The sequence below is a fragment of the Pleurodeles waltl genome, chromosome 11 (assembly GCF_031143425.1).
Source record: "Pleurodeles waltl isolate 20211129_DDA chromosome 11, aPleWal1.hap1.20221129, whole genome shotgun sequence".
Taxonomy (NCBI): domain Eukaryota; kingdom Metazoa; phylum Chordata; class Amphibia; order Caudata; family Salamandridae; genus Pleurodeles; species Pleurodeles waltl.
In genome coordinates, this window is record NC_090450.1 from 320,751,804 (window position 1) to 320,778,503 (window position 26,700).

General features: G+C 42.6%; 1 protein-coding gene across 4 annotated transcripts in view; it reads left to right on the forward strand.

The window, feature by feature from the left end:
• Positions 1-26,700, forward strand: part of RYK (receptor like tyrosine kinase) — a 630,333-nt gene that overhangs the window by 596,592 nt on the left and 7,041 nt on the right. For all 4 annotated transcript variants that reach the window (XM_069213581.1, XM_069213579.1, XM_069213580.1 and 1 more), the window contains exon 14: positions 3,584-3,720. In XM_069213581.1, the coding sequence (XP_069069682.1) occupies positions 3,584-3,720 (137 nt within the window). The remainder of the gene's footprint in view (positions 1-3,583; positions 3,721-26,700) is intronic.

Sequence of the window (26,700 nt, forward strand, 5' to 3'; positions counted from 1 at the left end):
ATGACAGAAATTGGCACTTTCCCTTTAAATTTGTGGTATGTTTTCATTTACTCTGCAGGAACAATCAACTCAAAGTAGATTATATCGCTCCTCATTTTGTGCCAGAATCCGTCTCCAAAGCATGTTCTAAGCTTGTTGCAATAAGTGGAACTGACACAATGGAAAGGGTTTTTCATTTCTGATTAAAATCGAAATGCAACTAAATGGAACATAGCGATCCACCACCCTCAGTCACCAACAATGTGCAAGGAAGGGGTCAACATTTGAGGAAGCACGTTACGTGCATGACAATTTTTGCAGTTAATGAAAACGTGGAAGTACGCTGCAAAAAAAAAAAAAGTGGCTGTTTTCACTCATTTAGAAAGCTGGAGCAAAATCTCATGATTAAAGGGTCTATTAGAGGCCATATCTAAATTGAAACGTAGGGAGTGTTAATGATTCTGAGACATTGGAATTCATCACTCATATACATCTCTGGCATTCTACTCCAGAGACAACATTCTGTGTTTTTTGTTTACATTTCTTTTTTAGGGCCTAGGTTGAAATGAGCAAATAGAGAACTTGTTTCTGCCCTACAACAGTGTAAATGTGGTCTAGATGTGGCGCTGTAGCACAGGGCACCGTCCTATGCATGGACTGGAATGCCAAGGGTTCATTGGAGGGGGACAGGTTAATGCACATGTATGAAAGCCCATATCGCTAGTAGGTAGTGGGTCACTTGAGCCATACACCTGTAAACACCAAGTCTGTATTATTTTTCTGACTGTGTGGCTTTTGATCATCCTTATTCTCTGTGGAACTCGTGAATGGAGCACTATTTATTTGTGAAATAGCTCCTTTGTAAGAGGGTCATGTTTTGTCACTCCAGACTCGACTTTGACCAGAATGTAAAACCAAAAGATTTATTTGAATGTGTTCTATAGCACAATTCTTTTGTTCCACGTGCCAGATTAATATCTGTTTTTGTGGTTTAGTCATTATTTCTTTAACTTAATTTTATGGTCCGTCTGGCTTATGTAATTCTTATGTCATGTGATCATGTAAAAGGTCATGTGCTATCGTTTCCTATGATTTCAACATGTCAAAGAGCTCGTAATTTCACTTCCACTGCCTCTAGCTTTTTTGCGAACTGAAGTCCATGCAGGGTGTGCTCAGGCATTTCCATCAAGTACATGTGCAGGACTTCACCTTCTCCTTTCCCCAAGACACTGCACTTAAACCGGACCATCACAGTCTGCTCACCTCATGCAGACAGGCCTCATTTCTGGACAATTCAGGGGTACGCTCTGGGTGGTAGAGAATGGAAAACAGACGGCAGATGTAGTGCTTTGGGGTACCACTCCCTGAAGGGTATGAGAAATTAGATGTAAAAAGTGTATGTCACACCTGCTGCGGAGCCAACCACAGGAGGTTAAGTGCCACCTTCATCCATCCCTGTTTTAGGTGGAGCATAGCAGCGCGGAAAGGCTGCTTTTCTAACATGTTATCTATTTGGGACAAGCCCAGCTCATGCCCATCACTACCAATCATTCGTGGGCTTGCCCTTCCAAAATCCTTTGTTACCATAGGTAAATGCTCTACGTTTGTCCCTCCTTGGGGTGGTTTGGGTACCCACTTGGACATCGACCCGGTTACATGGATAATTGCACTTTTGCCGGTACCTTTGACTATGAGTGAACTCTTTTTCCTTTTATGTGTCTCCTTCATGCTTGTGGCGTGGTGTTTTGAATGGGCTCACTTATGTGAAACTGTTTTACTTGTCATTTTCAATTTATGTGGCAAGAAAAGTCCGGTTAGGAATTTACAGCACTAATAGCTCTAACACAAGCAAATGCGAGTTTGTTGCATTGCAAATGCTTGTTTAATGTTTCTCTTTTGATTCCTCTGGTATTAGGGTCCTTTTCTACTTTGGTGTAAGCTTACCCACCACTGCGTTCAGACTTCAGGTGTGCGCTCTCCATGTACCTAGCCCCACCCTGTTACCTTTGTCTGTTTGTTGTCTGCTGGCTGAATGGAGCGCTCCTTGTAGGAGGAAGGGTGAGCTCTGCAGAAGTTCCATCTGTTGCAAAGGTGCTATCTCCTGATTCAACTGTTGCTTTTTCGTGTGATGCCACACGCACATTGCTCCTTCCTGCAACCACTGACATAGGTAGTCTCAGCTGAAGACCTATGGTCAGAGCCTCCAGATGATCATTGCTGTCAACAAGCCTGACTCAGGGCGCACCCCTAGGTATTTGTGAGTACTTTTTTATGATGTAGATGACGGACAGTGATATATTGGTTGTTAATGTTGTGTTCTGTATCACAGTTGAGCTGGTCCTGAATTTTCAAAACATTTTACCATCCTATTTTAATTTACAAATCACAGCTTTTGATTTCAGTAGAAACCTTGACGCGTTCTCTTGAGACTTCTAAACTTAGTTGCTGAAAGGATAAGTTTGCGAGATTAGTCAAAACAATTGTCACCTGTTAATATATCAAACGGATATGAATTCATAAAATTGTGCTGTATAAGTAGAACGCTATACTGTGTTAGCATAATAATGCACTCCTCCTTTATTTATTTCTACAGAACACTTAAAAGCAAATGTAAATGTGGCTTGCGGAACTTGTTGACCATAGTTTAATTGTTCCTCCCCTCATCAAAATAATAGTTTTTCTGAAGTTGGTCAAACACTTACTTTTCGTATCAGTAAATTGTGAATCCGAGAACTTTTGGAGTCGACAGTCTTATCTAGTGGAATTGCCTGCTTGCTACTTAGGAGCTATCTAAATAACTGCTATTCGGGCAAGTTGAAACATAAAAATAGATTTTTTTTTTTTTTTTTGCTCAATAACCTTTCGGCTTTGTTCACACAAGCCTTTCTACGAAGAACATGTTTTTATGTTTGTTTTCTGACAGCTCATTAACAGCAATGAAACGTACCTTTAGTTTTAGAGGAATGTTACAACCTTTGTAGGCCCGGATTTTAAACGAACGATCTGCAGTTCTACACATTCTGTTGGTGTGTTCACAACAGGTCATCATTAAGCTTTTCTATGGAAAAAATCAAATATTCTGCTTGAATATTTCAAGTATTCTTTGGCTTTGTGTGTAATTTAAATATATTTTCACGTTTTGTACACCGAGTTCCTTTAGGTTTTTCATGTTTCCACGATCCAGCTTTGTGAATTTTACTGTCCATTCTTCTGCTCATTTGTTGTCACTGTTCAACTGCTGTAGTAAGGTACTGAAGATACACATTTTCCTCTTATCCCATTAAGATGATGACTTTTCAGGTCAACGTCAAGATTCGCTTTTATTTTTCTTCAGAATAACCACTTTAATTTACATTTGTATTTTAACTGCCGAAAAAAATACCTGCGAGCTTTTGAAAATCAGTGCTTGCCATCTAGTCTACCTATAGTTGAGTGTAAGCTTATACTTCATCTGGTTCAACGTACTGCTGTTTTTTTAGCATAAAATACACCACAGTGTTAGTAGTGTGCATTGTTTTTAGACCATGCCCTTATAAAAAGTGCCTTACTGGTCTCATAATGACACAACGCATAATAGAAAGTATATTTTTGTTTATTTCTATAGTGGGCATTTGGGGTCACGCTATGGGAGCTGATGACTTTAGGACAGACCCCCTACGTCGACATAGATCCTTTTGAGATGGCTGCATATCTGAAAGATGGCTACCGAATTGCTCAACCAATCAACTGTCCCGATGAACTGTAAGTGATTATCATTGTAGATTATGGTGGTGTTATTTTGACGTTTTTGAACTTTGGGAAGTATACAAAACCTCTGTATTGTTAGGTTTCATTGAATTGGGTTTTAAATGTGTGCTTGAAAACAGATTTTGAATTGTGTCAAGAATTATAAATCCATTTATTTGCTCACCAACCATCCTGAAACTTTCAGAGGGTACTTTGTTTTGGGTTCTAAATTTGACAAGAGGTCTTTTTTGAATGTGTAACTTGTTGAATTTTGGAAACAAAGACTCGGTATTGTGTGGAGCATTGCAAATAGAGAAGAAGGATTAGTAAATTATAAGAGCAATCAAAATATTATAAAACAACAATGAGGTCGAGAAAATATTTTGATTGGTCAGAAAAGAAGGTCCACTCAGTGGTACTTGAATTACCAAGCTAAGAGACGATAAGTGCTTGCAATGCCTTGTGAATAGTAAAAAAAAAGAAATTGTGATCAAAACCACTTAAAGATTGCCTGTGTCCATCTTAATGATGGCTCCCTGAACAAGATAACGAACCATAACAGTTTATTGACAACATTTCGTATGGAAATTTGGAATATACTTAGTTATTTAGTGCTTCTTGAGAGTATCCACAAAACGTTTTGGAGAGTAGCTTGAGTGGGGTTTTTCTCTATAACTGGAAGGATTCGGGTTTGTAGTGTTTTAGAATTAAGTAAGATTAAATTTGTGCATCCAACACGATGCCTTTCTGATGTAGGATGCCCTGCTCAAGGGTAAACGACACCTTTGGCAGACTCCCATCTGATTCGTCTTAATTTGACATTTGACTTTCTTATAGATCATTTTTCATATGGGATAGTTTTTCATATGATGTTCCAATGGTTACTTTTCCCAAGGGTGCCAGTCGAATTCTCAGTTTGTACCAAGAAATGTTTAGTGATGTTTTTTTCTTGTAGGTTCTAGTGGCTTTGATTAACTAGATTATATTTAAAAGAATATCTTTATTGGCAATTTCAACTTATTAACAAAGATGGCTTGAGGTCTCAGCCCGTAGAAATATACCTATGATACGTTTGTGCACCTCAACGTAGAGAAATCCATGCCACACCACCTGTTGAGACAGTTGAAATCATAGACTAGAGTAATATGTACGTTTCTCAAAAAGAAAACATATTAGTAGGAAATTTGCTGATGCTGCGGAACATGATTGCCGGAACATGATTGCAGTTAAGTTGGATTTTTGACAATTCTGGGGTTAACAATAATTTGCAAAAAATCAGGGAAGGTAATAAAACCTTTTAATTCATAATTTCTTTGTTTGCTAAGCATCTCACACACGCTTTTTATATATATTTTTGCTTAACCATATAACACATGGACTTGGAAATACTGAAAATATTGAGATTTGCCAGTCATGGGAAAACTAAACACCAATACATTTCAGACAGAGCATATATACTTCAGCACTGGTTAGAAGTGGTAAAGTGCCCAGAGCCCTAAAGACCAACAAAAACAGGTCAGAAAAAATAGGAGTAAGAAAAAAAGTTTGAGGATACCCCTGCACAAAGGGCCAGGTCCAACAGTAATCAAGCCAACTTCACATTATTTAGATGCCCATAAGCGGAGTCATGGAAATCCATCGACAAACGTAATCTAAATCTAGTGACATTATCCATGTTCAACTGATCCTTTTACCTAACTGATCATTTTTAACAGATCAAGGAAATACAGCAGATGGTCAGTTTCTGATGTCAATTAAAACACGGGGAATTATTCATTTTGAAGTCACAATGTGGATCTTATGGTATAGAAGGATTGGTAGTATAAATTGTTATTGTGATTATGTAAGTGACCTATTTCACACTAAATAATTATAACCACTGAATCCCATTTTGGCAAAATGTTATATTTGTTATGGAATACCTTCAAAATGACGATAATATAAATATTCTTTGATAAAATCAAATTACCAGTAGACTTAAAAGGTTGGAAAAGTTAATAGTCTCCCTAACTTCCACTCAAGCTTGTTTTAGGAGCAAACGACTTAAAATGTATTTTACAGATTTCGAAGTTTCACAAAATGCGTGCATGCTTTCCATTACATTATTATGTTGTTAGGGAGAAGTCAGAGATGTGTTAAAGCTCTTGGGATATGACTGACTCTGCCCTACACCTATTACCCTTGAAAAAGCAAACTGACATGACTGTTTATATCCCAGTCCAGCTGCCTTTGCCAGGAGATCGTGATAAGTGACTTCTTTCACCTCTACCGATCTTTTCTTTGCTCACTGCAATGCCAGTCTCAATCTCACCTAGTTTTGTCAGCCTATCAAAGGCAAATGACACAAGCCTGTGAAAGGCAAATATCACATGGCTGACACTTACCAAGCCTGATTGGCCCTTTACAAGTGCATCATTAAATAGTATTTATTTCTGTTACAGTGCAAAATGGTAAAGCTGATCTTTGACAGACTCTTTTCCAAGTCTTACCAGTCTTTGAGCTATAATAATCATAAATAACTGCTGTGGTGCCAAGTTACCTCGTTTGTGTGGCAAATGTAACCAGCCTGGCTTTTAACACCTTCTCTGCCAGGGCTTATCACCCTCCTGTGCCAGGCCTTTTTTGGCTATTTGGGGCAGTTCGCGCTTAGGCCCTCATAACTTTTTGTCCACATAAGCTATCCAAGCCAAATTTGCGTCCTTTTTTTCCAACATCCTAAGGATTCTAGAGGTACCCAGACTTTGTGGGTTCCCCTGAAGGAGGCCAAGAAATTAGCCAAAATACAGTGACAATTTCGTTTTTTTCAAACAAATAGGAAAAAGTGGCTGCAGAAGAAGGCTTGTGTTTTTTTCCCTGAAAATGGCATCAACAAAGGGTTTGCGGTGCTAAAATCACCAGCTTTCAGGAACAGGCAGACTTGAATCAGAAAACCCAATTTTTCAACACAAATTTGGCATTTTACTGGGACATACCCCATTTTTATGATTTTTTGTGCTTTTAGCCTCCTTCCAGTCAGTGACAGAAATGGGCGTGAAACCAATGCTGTATCCCAAAAACCTAAACATTTCTAAAAGGTAGACAAAATTCTGAATTCAGCAAGGGGTCATTTGTGTTGATCCTACAAGGGTTTCCTACATAAAATAACTGAAAAAGAAAAATATTGAAATTGAGGTTAAAAAAATGGCTATTTTTCTCTACGTTTTACTCTGTAACTTTTTCCTACAATGTCAGATTTTTTAAAGCAATATACCGTTACGTGTGCTGGACTCTTCTGGTTGCGGGGATGTATAGGGCTTGTAGGTTCATCAAGAACCCTAGGTACCCAGAGCCAATTACTGAGCTGCACCCTGGAGTGCGTTTTCATTCTATACCGGGTATACAGCAATTCATTTGCTAAAATATAAAGAGTGAAAAATAGCTATCAAGAAAACCTTTGTATTTCCAAAATGGGCACAAGATAAGGTGTTGAGGAGCAGTGGTTATTTGCACATCTCTGAATTCCGGGCACTTCTCAAATAGACGTCTTTTTTTTTACACACTCTCTTATATTTGGAAGGAACAAACGTAGGGAAAGACAAGGGGCAATAACACTTGTTTTGCTATTCTATGTTCCCCCAAGTCTCCCGATAAAAATGATACCTCACTTGTGTGGGTAGGCCTAGCGCCCGTGACAGGAAATGCCCCAAAACACAACGTGGACACATCAAATTTTTTTGAAAGAAAACAGAGGTGTTTTTTGCAAAGTGCCTACCTGTAGATTTTGGCCTCTAGCTCAGCCGGCACCTAGGGAAACCTACCAAACCTGTGCATTTTTTAAAACTAGAGACCTAGGGGAATCCAAGATTGGGTGAATTGTGGGGCTCTGACCAGGTTCAGTTACCCAGAATCCTTTGCAAACCTCAAAATTTGGCTAAAAAACAAGTTTTTCTCACATTTCGGTGACAGAAAGTTCTGGAATCTGAGGAGGAGCCACAAATTTCCTTACACCCAGTGTTCCCCCAAGTCTCCTGATAAAAATGATACCTCACTTGTGTGGGTAGGCCTAGGGGGGGACAGAAATGGCCTAAATACAATTTTCCCCTCCAGGGGAGCGATCCTTGTCCAAGGGGTCGCTCCCCATCTGTAAAACAAAAAAAATAAAAAATCCCCGGTGCCTAGTGGTTTCTGCCCTCCTTGGCAGCAGATCGGCCTAATCAAAATAGGCTGATCTGCCCCCCAAGGAGGCAGAAATGACCTAAAATAAATGTTCCCCCCAGGGGAGCGACCCTTGCGTGAAATTCACGTAAAAAAAAAAAAAAAAACTCCCTGGTGTTTAGTGGTTTCTGTCCCCTTTGGGGGCAACTTGGCCTCATAAAAATAGGCCAATCTGTCCCCAAGGGGGGCAGAAATGGCCTAAATATAATTTCCCCCCTAGGGGAGCTACCCTTGCCTAAGGGGTCGCTCCCCACCTCCAAAAAAAAAAAAAGAACAAAAAAAAATGATCCCTGATGCCTAGAGGTTTCTGCCCCGGGGGGGGGGGGGGGGGCAGAAAAGGCCTTTCAAAAAAATGCCCCCCATTGGGAGCGACCCTTGCCCAAGGGGTCGCTCCCCTCATGCCAGTTTCACAAAAAAATAAAATCCCTGGTGTCTAGTGGGCGTTTCAAAAGCCGGATTGCAAGCAATCCGGTTTTTTAAATGCTCAGAGAGACTTCAAAGGGAAGGAAATACATTTCCTTCACTTTGAAGCCTCTCTGGGCCTCCCCCACATGATCGAAAGAAAAATGCAAATCATTTCTCTTTCGATCGCGCTGGAAGCTGAGCTTCCAGCGTGATGGGAGGAGGCCCTGTGACAAATCTGTCACTGGGGTGGGGGGGGGTGGGGTGGAAGGGGAAGGGCTTCCCCTTCCATCCCTGCCTTGGGGGGGTGGGTGGGGAGCACAGGGGGGAGCGCTAGCGCTCCCCCCAGTTCCCGGGTGCAGGACGAGGTGATCTCGTCCAAGGCACCCAGGAACCGGTGCCCTGGACGAGATCACCTCGTCCAGGACACAGTAGGGGTTAAAACAGATACTCTGTATATTCTGAAAAATGACTTTTCTGTTATAGGTGGCTCCAGTTTTACAGCAAGATGACATTTCTTTGGCTTGTAAGCGACAAATGGCTGCAAGTATTTCATTTGGTAGAGGGCCTTAACATCCATGGGACTCGTTTCTCCCCGGCACTACCAACCTTTCAAAGGCTGATAGAGAGATACAGTTGTGCATGCATTCAAATTATGTTTTGAGCAAGACTTATCACAAAAGTGCTGTGTAGGCAAATACATATATTGCTAGAATTTGCAGAAACAGCAGCATTTCATGTCCGTGCTTTTCCTCTTTTTTTGATGTTTTTCTTTATCTGCCCATTGGAAAAAAAAAAAAATGTTGTACACTCTTATTCACTCACTGACAGATGGCTCTCAAAGGGTCCAAGTCTGTGGCTTTTTAGGTTAAAGGGTACTGTCATTGTAAAAGAAATGTATTTGCAGCTTGAGTAACAAGGTCAAATAGGCAGTCTTTGTTTATAGTCATCAGTTTGGAGAGAGTGAATATTTGAGTCGTGCATTTTCATCAGTTGTTATAAAATTAAGTATTTGAGGTTAATGTTGCTATCCATCTTTTCATTTTTTCATTTTACAGGGAGTGCAGAATTATTAGGCAAATGAGTATTTTGACCACATCATCCTCTTTATGCATGTTGTCTTACTCCAAGCTGTATAGGCTCGAAAGCCTACTACCAATTAAGCATATTAGGTGATGTGCATCTCTGTAATGAGAAGGGGTGTGGTCTAATGACATCAACACCCTATATCAGGTGTGCATAATTATTAGGCAACTTCCTTTCCTTTGGCAAAATGGGTCAAAAGAAGGACTTGACAGGCTCAGAAAAGTCAAAAATAGTGAGATATCTTGCAGAGGGATGCAGCACTCTTAAAATTGCAAAGCTTCTGAAGCGTGATCATCGAACAATCAAGCGTTTCATTCAAAATAGTCAACAGGGTCGCAAGAAGCGTGTGGAAAAACCAAGGCGCAAAACAACTGCCCATGAACTGAGAAAAGTCAAGCGTGCAGCTGCCACGATGCCACTTGCCACCAGTTTGGCCATATTTCAGAGCTGCAACATCACTGGAGTGCCCAAAAGCACAAGGTGTGCAATACTCAGAGACATGGCCAAGGTAAGAAAGGCTGAAAGACGACCACCACTGAACAAGACACACAAGCTGAAACGTCAAGACTGGGCCAAGAAATATCTCAAGACTGATTTTTCTAAGGTTTTATGGACTGATGAAATGAGAGTGAGTCTTGATGGGCCAGATGGATGGGCCCGTGGCTGGATTGGTAAAGGGCAGAGAGCTCCAGTCCGACTCAGACGCCAGCAAGGTGGAGGTGGAGTACTGGTTTGGGCTGGTATCATCAAAGATGAGCTTGTGGGGCCTTTTCGGGTTGAGGATGGAGTCAAGCTCAACTCCCAGTCCTACTGCCAGTTCCTGGAAGACACCTTCTTCAAGCAGTGGTACAGGAAGAAGTCTGCATCCTTCAAGAAAAACATGATTTTCATGCAGGACAATGCTCCATCACACGCGTCCAAGTACTCCACAGCGTGGCTGGCAAGAAAGTGTATAAAAGAAGGAAATCTAATGACATGGCCTCCTTGTTCACCTGATCTGAACCCCATTGAGAACCTGTGGTCCATCATCAAATGTGAGATTTACAAGGAGGGAAAACAGTACACCTCTCTGAACAGTGTCTGGGAGGCTGTGGTTGCTGCTGCATGCAATGTTGATGGTGAACAGATCAAAACACTGACAGAATCCATGGATGGCAGGCTTTTGAGTGTCCTTGCAAAGAAAGGTGGCTATATTGGTCACTGATTTTTTTTTGTTTTGTTTTTGAATGTCAGAAATGTATATTTGTGAATGTTGAGATGTTATATTGGTTTCACTGGTAATAATAAATAATTGAAATGGGTATATATTTTTTTTTTGTTGAGTTGCCTAATAATTATGCACAGTAATAGTCACCTGCACACACAGATATCCCCCTAACATAGCTAAAACTCAAAACAAACTAAAAACTACTTCCAAAAATATTCAGCTTTGATATTAATGAGTTTTTTGGGTTCATTGAGAACATGGTTGTTGTTCAATAATAAAATTAATCCTCAAAAATACAACTTGCCTAATAATTCTGCACTCCCTGTATTCTTTAAAAATAGCTTTCTGATTGTGACTTCTAATTGCAGTGTTCATTTTGGGGGATTTTCTGAGGCACCAGATTGGATCTCTGCATTAGCTCCTGTGTGCCAATAGGCAGTGCAGCAAACCTCCACAGCTGCTTTGTACTGGTTCAATATGTGATAACACAGCGCACATATATTTCCACACCTGCATGCTTCCTTTGATTCTTTTTCCTTTCCTTTTGACTCAGATCAAAACTTTGCTCCTGTTATCAGCTGTTGCAGTTCTTTCTCTAAAAGTTTTCAAAACCGTATGCTCAGGATGTCTTTCCCTGAAGAATATAAGTTCAATGGCATACGTGGCTGTCAACACATATGCTCTGCATATCTCCTGCCATCTAGTGTTGGGTTTGGAGTGTTACAAGTTGTTTTTCTTCAAAGAAGCATTTCTGAGTCATGGGATCGAGTCACTCCTCCTTCTCGGTGATAGTGTGCCTGGGCATTGAGTCCTTTGTTAGATTGATTTCTCTCTGCTGTTCGGACGTGTATTTGTTCGCTCTCTTTCAACTTGCTCCAGTCTGAAACTTTCCTTCTGTCTTTCTTATATACAACAGTATTGTTCTTTCGATTGCGAGTTTTGATCTTCTGCGTTTGTACTTTCCAAATCGTGGGGTCCAGTTCAGACCGCGTACCCTTTAGAGCGGGCCTTCCTCCATGCAGCACCAAAGAGAATATTGTTCTGATGGAACAGACACAATTTAATTTCTGCCCTCTGTGCCTCTCAAAATTCCCTAACACCGATCATCATCATGTTTGTAATCTGTGTCTTTCTCCTGGTCACCAGGAGGCTACCTGTGACCCCTGCAGGTCCTTCAGATCCACGAACACCCTTTAAGATCGAAGACAGCATAGGCTGGAGATGGAATACAAATCCCCAGTAGACACCCCGGACATCTTTGGGGAAGAATATGCACAGAAGGAACCAGAACAGGAGGAGGCTTTCTCTATTCCTGACTCAAGCTCCAATCTTCAGTCAGATATCGAGTCAAGAAATCACACCAGTGCAGCCAGAGTGTACTGTGACCCCCCCCCCCCTTCTGTCCATACCAAGACTTTAAAACGACCTATTACAGAGGTCACTAGGCCACCACTGCCAACAGGTCGTGGTCGGTCTTGGAATCCACTTATGCTGCCCCGCCCACCGCTTGGCACTGAAACTAGCCTAGACTACCTCCATCTTCGGCGTATACTTCTTCCACATTGGTCTAAACATCTTCCACCAAAACCTTTGTACTGAGCACATCGGCTCTGAGCTGACCCACCTCTGCTGCAATGTGTGCACTGAAAAGGGTTCACCGACCGAAACGATCCTCCACTACACTAATCAAGTCGATATAAGAAGTTATGGATGCTAAACAGTTTTGCCTCCACATTCAGGAAGGGACAGGGCGTGTTGTTGCTTCTCCCCCTGTCGTCTTTAAGGTAAAATTAAAATTTCAAGACACCTAGAACATTTCACCACCTCCAAAAAAGGACTCTAGGGACAGTGCTACCACTTCTTTGCTGCCTCTGCCTCAGCTACCTTCCTCACTGTCATAGTTGGGCTCTCGCTCCTAAGCGAGACTGCTGGTTTAGGGATGACAGCAGTTTTGCTTGTAGGTGACTAAGCCAGTCCTACAGCAAGTCACAACTGTCAACCCAACCCTCCTGGCTCACAAGCAGTAACTCACCTAGGGGGTATCTCTGTCCCACCATACGTGGTTGCAGTATAGAGCTGGGACCTGCGCCAAAGCCCAGTCGACAGCATAGTTGGCTTTTACCATTCTTCGGATGTGGAGAGACTGCTCTCTGACTTGTCTGTCTTTATTTTGTTTTTGCTTATCCCGGGTTTATTTAGCACCCTCTTGTACTCGTTTAGTACCTTCCTTAGGGGTGGTACCCTGAATTTTCGGCTTTTTCGACTTGACTCCCAGACTATCCTGCCCTATTCTAGTATAGGTGTTGGAAATAATTTTCGGTAGTTGACGCTTCTGTTCCAGTTGAGGAATTTTCCGGAGCCGCTGGCCTATAACTAACGCTACTGCTTCCCCTTTAATATTACTGAGTATGATTGTGTCGAAACTATGCATCAGTTTCATCCCCAAATCCACGGCTGGAGCAGCCACATGCTCATTTTGACTTAGTTTTAACACTTCTGGTAAATTGGCAAGTGTTGGGGTACCATGCGTGGTAGTGTAAATTGCAGCTAAGACTGTACCCCGTGTGGTGCAGTTGTCCACTGAGGAACCATTCCGAATGGCAAGCACATTGTGAGAATTCTAAGTTTATCTTGAGCTTCCATATGGGGAAAACCTGCTTCTAGCTGGTTAGTGTTTTGTGTTATCCAGAACAGAATCTTTTCACGTTCTGTGGACACTTTGCTCATGATGGAATTTATTGTTTGTGGGTTAATCCCAGTTGCAGCCAATTGGTGACCAGCTGGTGCAGCCCGTGCTGGGACTGTTCAAGGTCCGCATAGCTAATTGTACTAATCGTCTGTAAAGTTGTACTAGCTCATTGTAAAGTGCGAGCACATCAGCTACTTGCATAGCCTGTACGCCAGGATGTGGTGTGTATGTGGCAAACATAGGCCATGTTGGTCCGTCATTACCTAAAGGACCTAATCTCATGGGTTGTACATGTGGTAAAGCACCATTGAACCAGTTTTTATGTTCTTGATAGGAACAGGGTATCTTTAGATACTGAATGCTCAGTACTGCTGCTGTACGTTTTCAATTTTGTATGTGTGGAATATGTATGTATGTCTTCCTCAGGCAAGGTAACCCAGGAATAGAATGTTTCTGTTTGGTAAGCTTCATGAGCTTCAACTATAAATGGGTCATGCCTGCCCTAGTCTGTTAAGCCATTAGCTACTAGGTGTTGTGTTAATGCATGTCTGACATTTTCTGAAATGTCTATGGCGCTAGCTGTGTTGAATAATGGGAACAGAGAAGGAACACCAAATGGGGAGACGTCCATTTAAGAGTTCTATCTTGAACAATCTTCAGCCTGATTAGGTGCTCCCAGTTCAGCTGGGGAGGATTATACCAAGTGCGCAGATGTCTCGTATAATGGTACTTAGGGTACCTGTTGTGTGTGAGACATAGATACTCAGGATATCCGTACATTAGTGCCAAAATACCATTGTTGGCGGCGCCATGTCGTAGTTGGACTCTCGCTCCTAGGCGATACTGCTGGTTTAGGGATGACAGCACTGTTGCTTGTAGACTACCAAGCCATTCCTACAATAAGTCACAACTATCGGCCCAACCCTCCCAGCTCACAAGCAGTACCACGCCAAAAACCCAAACAGTAAAAGGTGATTTCTGGCAGCCTTACGCATGGACTCTAGATTGCAACATCTCTGGGGAGTCAAGGTGGAACAGAAGTTACCCTTTTCTTGCAATAGCAACAAGTCTCATTCACACAAAGGCAATGAAGCAGATGCAGGTGAGTTTTCAGTAGGTTTATTGAAAAGACTGCAATCTACAGTAAAATGCATGAACTGCCATGATTAGCATAATACACAATAAAAGAAGCATGATTGTAAAGGTGAGAGTTGTGAATACAAAGAACCCCACCATTTTGCAATAAACATGGAATATACAATCCCTAGCATAGAGAGCCTAATCCCTAACCTAATGAGAGCTAGGTGTGATAAACCTAATCTGCCAGTACCATGTCCATGAGAAGCACCCCTCAACCCTTGTTACCTTGGAGTGAGGTTTAGGTCAGACTCCATGGGGACACGAAGGCTGAATTTTGCAGCAAAGTGACATGCGGCATAGATTGCATAGATGGCATCGATGGCATCTGGGAGGAATCCCTCTGATAACCCTGTCTGTGTGAGGTGTACTTATACAGACCATGTTGAACCCCTGTACAGGTGTGTTCCAAAACAATAGATAAGGAAGAATACTTGTGCAGCAATTATGTAAAAAAAAAAAAAAAAAAAAACTCCCGGCAAGTGTACATTATGCTCCTAAGTGAGGAGGAGACATGATGTGCCTGCCTACATACATCACTTGATTATAATGCTGATAATGATGCCATCACAGAGTGGCACTGATAGTGCAAAATTAAAACATTTCTCTAACTGTAAACATGGCAGCCATTGTAAAAGAAATATTAGAAATAAATGGGCTAAATCGGAGCAAACTGAGTAGGTTCAAAGTCACTAGGTGACGGGCACAGGCCTGCAAGCCAAAAGGCTAAGCTAACTCCTGAGCCCCAGTAAAACTAACAGAACACACTATATCACCTCCAATTCCAGCTTCTTCTCCACCCCCCTTCCACTCTTCTTTCTCCTACCTCTCCTACTGCAGGAGATCTCACCCCTCAGGGTACACCATTATTTGTAGGGGAACAGCTAGGTGGTACATTTCCAGGCCCATGGGATACATACAACCCCTCTCCCATGTTCAGAGCTGATCCAGACTTGTATCCCACACAACCATCCCCCTAGAGGAAACTGCCAGTTACCAACAGGTCATAGCAAGGGCACCTGCCTTTCATAAAGTTCAATTGCACAGAGACCCAATAGGCCAGGATTTTCTATTTGACATTTTGACCACTACCATGAAGGTATCCAGATCCTTCAAATGCTCTGTGGTGTAATTCATCATGCACATCATATCTTTAAAGAGCCAGTCCGCTCTAGGACTAGAACTCCTAGGGAGGACAAAAAGTATAAGCGTGCTCTTTCAGACATCAGGTGTCAGTTCCCACCAGATTCAATAGCACGCTTCTTTGCATTGGAAACCACTAACAGCCAGGTTACAGGAGGCTCTCCTTCTCCAGATAAGGAGAGAAAAAGGCTGGATGTGTCAGGAAAAAGCGCTGCTGTACAAGCAGCAAACCATTGGTGCATAGCCAATTCACAGGCCTTATTTTCGAGGTATGACTGGGCTCACTGGGATGAGATGGAAGAGCTCCTCCAATGTTTTCCAGGTGAGCACCGTAAACGTGGTCAACAGATTGTTTCAGAAGGAGAGCTAATCTCGAACAATTCAGTATGCTGTGCAATAGATGCCGTATACACAGCTACATGGGGGGGCGGGGTGGAGGTGGAACACACTCATACTCCTAAGTAGACATGCGTGGCTTAGATTTTCCGGATTCAAGCTAGAAGTGCAACAAGCGCTGCTCAACATGCACTTTGACAAGGATCATCTTTTTTGGCCCTCGAGGGGACTCCACACTTGAGATGCTAAAAGAGGACATTGACACCACAAAGGCCATAGGTAGGCTTTCTGCAGTCTCAGGCGCGTAGAGGCACTTTTCATCATCTCACATTTAGAGGCGGCTATAAAGAAACAACTTCTGAATAGTCTACCACCCAACCAAGGCAACCCTCCACCTCTTACTCTAGGGGTATTTTTTCAGAGGACCCTACAAAGGCAATAAAAACAGAGGTCAGAGCAAGAGCACTACCACCTGTGGCTCTGCATCATCAGCTGAACACTGACTGCATACATCTCCCTAACCCCTCACCGGTAGGGGGACGACTTCAGGATTACTGCACACAATGAACGCAGATAACATTGGACCTATGAGTCCCTCTCCATTTTCCAGCATGTTTAATGTCTGGAGCTCACTTCCACACCTCCAAACATTCCTCCCTCGCTCACACAGGTTAGCTCACGAACATCTCAGCCTTCTAATGGAAGAGGTGTAATCCCTTTTCGGGGGGGGGGGGTCATAGATCCTGTCCCATTGCAATACCAGAGAACAGGAGTATATTCCCTCTACTTCCTCATCCACAAAAAGGATGGAATCCTCAGACCTATTCTGGATCCCAGGCCATTAAGCCTTTTCGAGACCTTGTCCCTCATGCCCATCATTTATCTGGAACGTCAGCGAGTATTTCTTAGTCTGAAAGTTTTCTTCCTCATCTGTCACACAAAGTTGTCTTAGTCAAGATGGCCAACATAACAGCAATGTATTATCTACAAAAATGGTGGGGAGGGGGAACAGTCATCCCAGGGGTGTCAACCTGCTCAGACAATATGGAAGTGGGCTCTTCACCACCACATTAACTTAGTTGCGGAGTATCTCCCAGGAACGGATAGCAACTTTGCAGACCTGCTTAGCAGGATGCATCAACAAGTCCACGAATGGGAACTCCACCCACAAGTCCTTAACAAATAAATCCAAAAGTGGGTAACTCAAATAGACCTTTTTGCCACAGCAGAAAATGCAAAATGCCCAAGCTTCACATCTAGGTAGCCACACCCTCTCTCCAGGGTTGATGCTCTACGGATGAACTGGTCAGGAATATTTGTTTACGCTTTTCTGCCTCTCCCTCATTACATTCTTGGTTCAAAAGATAAGACAAACATCCCTCACCATGATTCCTGTAGCTCCCACCTGGGCACGACAACCATGGTACACTACACTTTTGGACCTCTTGCCGGTTTCCCATGAGAAGCTCCCCCAACAGGCCAGATCTTCAGATCCAAGTCACTCGACGTTTCAGTATGGCTCCTGAAGTCACTGTGGGGTTATCTACAGTTACCTTCCGAATGCATTAACAGTCTTACGGAAGCTTGTAGACCAACAACTAGAGCATGTAATGCAGCAAAATGGAAACATTTTGGTTGCTACTGTCTGACCAAACACAATAACCCTATTAACCTCTTAGCTGCTGGGCCTTTTCCCCCTCCAGTGCTGAGCCCTTTTTTGGCTATTTGGAGTAGTTTGTGCTTATACCTTCATAACTTTTTGTCCAGATAAGCTATCCAAGCCAAATTTGCTTCCTTTTTTTCCAACATCCTAGGGATTCTAAAGGTACCCAGAGTTTGTGGGTTCCCCTGGAGGAGACCAAGAAATTAGCCAAAATACAGGTACAATTTCGTTTTTTTAAAAAAAACAAATGGGGAAAAAGGGCTGCCAAAGCAGGCTTGCAGTTTTTTCCCTGGAAATGGCACCACCAAAGGGTTTGCAGTGCTAAAATCACAATCTTCACAGCTTTTAGGAACAGGCAGACTTGAATCAGAAAAGCAAATTTTTCAACACAATTTTGTCATTTTACTTGGACATACTTCATTTTTGTTGCTTTCAGCCTCCTTCCAGTTAGTGACAGAAATGGGTGTGAAACCAATACTGGATCCCGGAATGCTAAGCATTTCTGAAAAGTAGACACAATTCTGAATTCAGCAAGGGGTCATTTGTGTAGATCCTACAAGGGTTTCCTACAGAAAATAACAGCTAAAATAAAAAATATTGAAATTGAGCTGAAAAAACAGCCATATTTCTCCACATTTTACTCTGTAACTTTTTCCTGCAATGTCAGATTTTTTTAAAGCAATATACCGTTACGTGTGCTGGACTCTTCTGGTTGCAGGGATTTATAGCGCTTGTAGGTTCATCAAGATCACTAGGTACCCAGAGCCAATAAATGAGCTGCACCTTGGATGGGTTTTCATTCTATACCGGGTATACAGCAATTTATTTGCTGAAATATAAAGAGTGAAAAATAGGTATCAAGAAAACCTTTGTATTTCCAAAATGGGCATAAGATAAGGTATTGAGAAGCAGTGGTTATTTGGACATCTCTGAATTCCGGGGTGCCCACACTAGCATGGTAATTACAGGCCATTTCTTTCACACTGTCTTACATTTGGAAGGAAAAAATGTAGAGCAAGACAAGGGGCAATAACACTTGTTGTGCTATTCTGGGTTCCCCCAAGTCTCCCGATACAAATGGTACCTCACTTGCGTAGGTAGGCCTAATGCTCGCGACAGGAAAGGCAACATGGACAATCACATTTGTACATTGAAATCTGACATGTTTTTTGCAAAGTGCCTAGCTGTAGATTTTGGCATCTAGCTCAGCTGGCAACTAGGGGAACCTACCAAACCTGCGCATTTTTTAAAACTAGACACCTAGGGGAATCCAGGATACGGTGACTTGTGGGGCTCTCACCAGGTTCTGTTACCCGGAATCCTTTGCAAACCTCAAAATGTGACCAAAAAACACTTTTCCCTCAATTTTCGGTGACATAAAGTTCTGGAATCTGAGAGGAGCCACAAATTTCCTTCCACCTAGCTCTCCCCCATGTCTCCCCATAAAAATGGTACCTCAGTTGTGGTGGTAGGCCTAGCGCCAGCGACCGGAAATGCCCCAAAACACAACGTGGACACATCACATTTTCACAAAGAAAACAGAGCTGTTTTTTGCAAAGTGCCTAGCTGTGGATTTTGGCCTCTAGCTCAGCCGGCACTTAGGGCAGCCTACCAAACCTGTGCATTTTTGAAAACTAGACACTTGGGGGAATCCAGGATGGGGTGACTTGTGGGGCTCTCACTGGGTTCTGTTACCCAGAATCCTTTGCTAAACTCAATATTTGGGAGGAAAAAAAACACTTTTTCCTCACACTTCGGTGATAGAAAGTTCTGGAATCTGAGAGGAGCCACAAATTTCCTTCCACCCAGCATTCCCCCAAGTCTCCCGATAAAAGTGGTACCTCACTTGTGTGGGTAGGCCTAGTGCCCGCGACAGGAATAGGTCACACAACGGTCAATATTGGTCCTTACATGAATCAACTATTGACCCTGGGGTGATCCATTCCTGAGCCAGGCACTAGGTATAGGAACTCAAGTGGGGTAATGTTTTTATCAGGACAGGTGAGGAATCCCTGGGTGGTAGGAATTTTGTGTATTGCAGCATATTCCTGTAGTATGTGTGACAGAAATGCAAGAAAAATTGTTTTTATTCAACATTTCAGCTTTTTAGGGTATTCTGGGTAAGAAAACTTTGGGGAATCCACACAAGTCACACTTCCATGAACACCCCCGGATGTCTAGTTTCCAGAAATGTTTGGGTTTAGTATGTTTCCCTATATGGCCGCTGAACCCAGGACAAAAAACGCAGGTGCCTGTCTTACAAAACCAGTTTTTGTGATAGATAATTTTGATGTCTCCACAATACAATTTGGGCAGTGGAATTTGGGGCGGAACTAAATTGGGGAGCTCCCAAGAGAGCACCCTCTCTGTGCTTGCCGCCGCATTCACCTGCTGTCTGGGTTGGGCTAACCCACTATTGGCCCGTTGCACAGACTGTGCTTGCGAAGGGACAACAGGACTGCCCTCATCACCTCAATCATAATTTACTGGAAGAGGAGTTATCCAATGGGACTCCTCTGACTGAAGAATCACTCCCAGAGTCTGCGCCATTGTCTCTCTCAGATGCTGTCTCAATCTCTGATCCTATGTCAGAGTTGTCCTCTATAACCCGAGGGACGGCGTCAGCAGCAGTCATCCATCAAGATGCCATCTTTGCTATTGGCTAAACTGTTGCTCTAAAACACTACCCTACGTAAACCGTCACAAAATTGCTGGGGTGTGTGTGTGTGTGTGTGTTTGTGTGTGTGATACGTGCAACAGTAGAGGCCACCTTACCTGCGCTTCTTCCCTCAATCAGTACGTTCTTTCAAGACACTAAAAAAAAACATCTTGTCACATACCATTCGTCACTGCGTCAAAACAAACTCAAACTTATAACACCAACGTGGCACGCCAGCCATGGTACACCACACTGTGAGACCTGTCAATAGTACCACACGTCAAACTCCCAAACAGGCCATATCTGCTGACGCAACACAAACAGCATATCAGACACCCCAATCCAGCGATGCTCAATCTAGCAATCTGGCTCCTGAAATCTTAGAGTTTGGCTAACTAAATCTTCCACCAGAGAGTATGGAAGTCATTAAACAGGCAAGAAAACCTATCACCAGGCAGTGTTAAGCTAACAAATGGAAAAGATTTGCTTTCTACGGTCAAGCAAAACACATAACACCTGTGGATGCATACAAGACATCGTAGGTTATTTACTCCACCTACAAAAAGCAAATCTAGCTTTTTCATCCATCAAAATAAATCTCCCAGCAATTTCTGCTTATTTGCAAAATAAACTAACCAAATCCGTATTTAGGGTACCAGTCATTAAAGCCTTCATGGAGGGCCTAAAACTAATCATACCTCCAAGAACTCAACCAGTACCCTTGTGGAATCTTAACATTGTACTTACACGACTCATGGGTCCACCATTTGAACCCATGCACTCTTGTGAGATCCAATTCTTAACTTGGAAAGTAGCATTTCTAGTGGCAATCACTTAATTACGAAGAGTTAGTGAAATACAAGCATTCACTATTGAAAAACCCTTTATACAGGTACACAAACATAAAGTTGTACTCCGCACAAATCCTAAATTTCTACCTAAAGTCATCTCACCGTTTCATTTAAACCAAACAGTGGAACTCCCAGTCTTCTTCCCACAGCCAGACTCAGTGGCAGAAAGCGCACTGCATACATTAGATATTAAAAGAGCTCTACTGTATTACATCGACAGAACAAAATCATTTCGTAAAACTAAACAGTTGTTTGTCGCATTCCAAAAAACCCATACTGGTAATCCTATATCCAAACAAGGCATAGCCAGATGGATAGTGAAATGTATACAAACTTGTTACCTGAAAGCTAAAAGACAACTGCTCATTACGCCAAAGGCACACTCCACTAGAAAAAATGGAGCTACAATGGCATTTCTGGGAAACATACCAATGACAGAAATTTGTAAGGCAGCCACTTGGTCCACACCTCATACTTTTACCAAGCATTACTGTGTAGATGTGTAAGCAACACAACAAGCCACAGTAGGACAGGCTGTACTAAGAACGTTATTTCAGACAACTTCAACTCCTACAGGCTGACCACTGCTTAAAGGAGGATTACTGCTTTGTTGTCTATGTATAGCATGTGTATCTGCAGCTACACATGCCACTGAACGGAAAATGTCACTTACCCAGTGTACATCTGTTCGTGACATGTTCTGCTGCAGATTCACATGCGCCCTCCCTCCTCCCCGGGAGCCTGTAGCACTTTAAGTTATAATTAAAATTTGTACATATGTATATAAACATTCCTTTATTTAAACTTTGTAGATAGATGTCCATGCAATGGAATAGAGATATATCTTTTTACACTCTATCACTCCTACCTTACCCTCTGCGGGAAAACAATCTAAGATGGAATATATATATATATATCACATATCACTTTTATATGTGGGTCAGGGAGGTAGTGTGGGTGTCGGCCCACCAAAGGGGTTAAGGCTTCAGTCCAAGAAATTGCTTCACTTGCAAAAAGCAAACTTGGTTTACACTTCAGTTCGTCTACGTTTTGCAGCCCTAGCTGCATATTTACAAAATAGACAACATACTTACTTGTTCTGAACTCCTGACATTAAAGTCTTCATGGAAGGCATTAAAAGAGTCTACAGGAATATTTAGCTCAACAATGCTCCCAATCACAGGGTAATTTAGAGAATCTAGTGCTGATAGGCCACCAGACTCCTCACTCTCTGCAATGTTGGAATACCAAAAATCTGTTGAAAGGGTGGCCTTTTCTCAACGCTGTTCCCCCAACTTACTGTCACGATGGTCACATCACTCACTGGATGGCTAGACAATGTGAGAGCCATGTATTATCTACAAAAACGAGGGGAAGGGTGTAAACAAGGTCTCCACAATTATCCCATCTATCACAAATCGTTTGGAAATGGGCACTAGATCACAACATTCACCTATTGGCAGAATATCTCCCAGGCATGGACAAAGACTTTGCAGAACTCAGCAGGAGTCAACAAGTCCCAGGCTACCTGCAATTCCTCCTCCCATGATTCCATAGGTAGGAGTTCCTTCGGATATATTTTTTTACAGCTGCAGAAAATGTAAAGTACCCAAACTTCAACTCCAGGTTCCCACATCCACTATCCAAGGACGACGCACTATGAATGAGTTGGTCAGGGATATTTGCCTGTTCTTTTCCTCCTCTCCCTCTTTCCATTGCTGGTTCGGAAGCTCAGGCAAACATCTGTCTCTGTGATTCTAGTAGCTCCCATCTGGGCCCATCAACCCCGGTTCACAACACTACTAGATCTCTGTGTAGGTCCATATGAGAAGCTCCCCAACAGGCTTGACCGTCTCACTGAGAACCATGAGAAATCAGACACCCAGATCCGAAAGCTGTCAACCTGGCAGTTTGGCTCCTGAGGTTATAGAATTTGGTCACCTTAATTTGCCACCTGAATGTATGACCATTCTTAAAGAAGGCCTTAGACCTACCTCTAAACCTAGCTAAGCGACAAAATGGAAATGGGTTTGTTTGCTACTGTTATTCAAACACATTGACCCTTTCAGAGTCAGTGTATAAAAGATTGTATGCTACTTGCTTCATCTACAAAAATCTGGTTTATCATTCACATCTGTAAGATTACATCTTGCTGCAATGGTGGCTTATCTACAAAATAGGCAACATGTCAGTCATTAAAGCCTTCATGGAAGGGCTCAAAAGGATTATTCCCCACGGGTTCCACCTTCACCCTCATGGAATCTTAACATTGTTATTACACGCCTTATGGATCCTCCATTTGGACCAATTCATACATGCCCCCTTTGCTTCCTTTCCTGGAAAGTGGTTCTAGTTGCTAGCACCTCACTTAGACATTTTAGTGAGCTCCACATTTTAACCTTGGAAGAACCTTCCTTCCAGCTACATAGAGAGAAGGATAGTCCTATGCACAAACCCTACGTTTCTTTGTAAATTTGTCTCCCCTTTTCACCTTTTTTCCCACATCCAGATTTAGTGGTGGAAAGCACTCTCCATACATTATTAGATGTTAAAAGGGTCCTTACGTTATATTTCGATAGTACTAAAACGTTCAGAAAAAATAAGAAACTTTGTGTTGCTTTTTCTCCTCCCCATAAAGGAAACCCTGTATCCAATTACGGTATACCCAGATGAATAGTAAATGCATTCAAACCTGTTATGCTAAAGCCAACAGAACTTTGCCTGCACCTCCCAGAGCGCACTCTACTAGAAAAAAAGGGAGCATACATAGTTTTTCTAGAAAAGATTCCAGTAGCTGACTTATGTTCGACAGCTACATGGTCCACACCACACACGTTCACCAAACTTTGTGTGGATGTTTTAGCACACCAACAAGCCACCGTAGGTCAGGCAGTGCTACGTACACTTTTTCAAACAACTGCAACACTCACAAGTTAGCCACCGCTTCTGATGGGGGATTGCTTTACAGTCTAGGCAAGCATGTGCCTCGAACAGAATGTTACTTAATGTTACTTAACCTGTAGGCATCTGTTCCAAGCATGTAGTGCTGTAGATTCACATGCGTCCACCTTCCTCCCTGGACAGCAGGCCATTACAGTTTTCTCACACTATTCACACAGATTTCTCATTACTTACACTTATAAATTCCATTCTCACACTCTTGAAGGAAATCTTGTGACGCCAACGACTTCCTTGAAGAAAAAAACAACTTGTTCACATCCAGACCCAAAACTAGATGGTAGGAGTATGCAGGCATGTGAATTTAGAGCACAACATTCACAAACAGATGTGTTCAGGGTAAGTAACATATTCCTTTTGGTATGCACAGTTTTTGAGCCCAGGCACAGTTGTTGCCTGTCGCATGTGATTTTCAGGCACACCCTCTGCATCCTCCATATACTACCTTTTTCCTTACAAATTGGTGTCAGGATTAAGGCACCCTCTCCCAAAGGTGGTGTTACCCTCCCATGTTGGCAAGTCCATCACGGTTTCATAAGTTTTCTTCCCACCACCTCCCTTTTTGAAGCAGCGGCAACATCAGGAGCATGATAATCAAGCCCTTAGTTTCTACATTGATAAGACTAAGGAGCACTGAGTGGATGACCCACTCATTTGGATTTCCCGGTGCCTAGATTGGAGAGGCCATCCAAAAACAGACATTCACAAACTTGGGTGCAAAAGATAGTGATGGCCCTGCCCATGCTCTAACCTACTAGACCAGTGCCAACAAGATCAGTATCTGGAACGTAATAAAACCTAACTCTTAGGGAGTCAATACACCAGCAACAATAACACAAATGGACATATAATAGATTATCGTTCATTATAATTTATTCTTAGACCGACCGTGGACTTAAAATTCTATTTTTTTCCTTTAAAATATTATATTGAGGCTGTACGTTGTAATTGGGGCTGTACTGTTATTGTGGTTGGATCTTAATACATTAAAGCTCTTTGAAAATTGTAAGATCAATAGTGAACAGAAATGTGATATTGGAGGTCTGTTTGAGAATAAATTATAATGAATCTCGTGTCCATTTCTGAATGTGTTGCTTGGCTGTAACAGCTCCTCACAAGTTCGATTTTATTGAGATCCAATAGCAAACTTTATAGTGGTGGATTGTAATTTGTATCAAGATGTGCTGTGGTTTGGCTAGGAAGGAGCATCCTATTCCCTCACAGCAAAAGATGCCACAGTAGCCTTGGCTGGGGATGTTTCAGTGTTCGACCTGCTAGGCTGCTACATGGGCTTCTAGCCACACCTTCACCTGTCACTAATGCATTGATTCACCAGTCCGCAGGGAGTTTGCCCTTTCAGTCCAGCACGACTTCTTGGATTACTCCTCAGCACGTCTGCCTGTTGGTTGGTACTGCTTGGGTTTCAGTTTCGAACACGAGGAGTCTGTTGAAAGTTACTTTTGGTAAAGCTCCCTATTGAAGATACTGTAACCGCTGATCCTTCCCCTTTTGTAAACCAGCCTTCCTTTACTCAGTAAAATCCCAAAATAGAGTTTTTTTTACTATTAACTTGTTTGTCATCCAGCACCTGAGGGTGCCTAATGTATGAAAGAGAAAAACGACCTTCAGCATGAAGGTGTGGTGTTCCATTTTGTCATACCTGGAGGCAGAGCAGAATTAACGAGGAAGCTACCAACATCACCTATCAGTGCACTAGAGCTATTGCAGAAGTTTCTGGATCCAGTCACGCTCCTGGAAAAATACATAAGTTGTGGAAACCGCAGTTAGTGTCGATCAGAAAGACATTATCAAAGGTAAGTGACTTTGTTTTTTTTTGTTTTTTCTTAGGATGCTTTCTAGGCGCTCCGTTTGGGAACTTCATATCCTCATGGGCTAGAATAAAAATTCAGGAGTTTCCTTATGTCCATTTTCCTGTGGCATCTTCCAAGGGCAAGTGTTTCAATGGGGTGAGGGTAGAAGGGGACATTGGAGGGGCTACATTTTTCCCTCGGAGACTCAGACAGCAACCTGCCATGGCAGGCTTTACTTGTTATATCTGGTAGAGACTTCTGGTTGCAGACTCCTTACCTTAGAATTTCCCCTAGGTGTCAGTCTGGATCCAGAGATTTTTTTTTTGATTTTTTTTTTTGAGCAGCACCCATGCGTGCCGTTAGGTGGCATCGGTCAAAGTTGTGCCGGTCACCAGCATCGTTTTCGCCGGATATGACATTGCCAGTCCTATATAGTAGATACCCTGACACCTGTTCTTTTCTTTCTGTGCCAGCCAGTCACTTTTTGACTGGACTTTTCAATATTTGTTAAAGATTTTTTTGATGTTGTGGTGTGTCGTGACGGAAGACCAGACTCAAGTCTTGCAACTCCTGTCACCAGTGGTGTCCATGACAGATCTGCATCTTGTGTGTCTCAAGTGTTTGGAGTGTGTCCATGACCTAGTCGTGCTCCGAATGCCAGGCCATGAACCTGAAAGCTTTGAGGGAGCGGTCCCTAAAGCTACTTGCAGTCCGGCACTTGGCTCAGGGTTGCTCCCTGCCTCGTTCAAGAGGAAGGTCCTGAGACTGCTCACTGAGCCCACACTCTTAGTCATTCCGCTCCAATTCCTCGGAACGTTTGGGTAAATACAAGAAGTCGAAGAAGAGCAAGCGTTCTTCA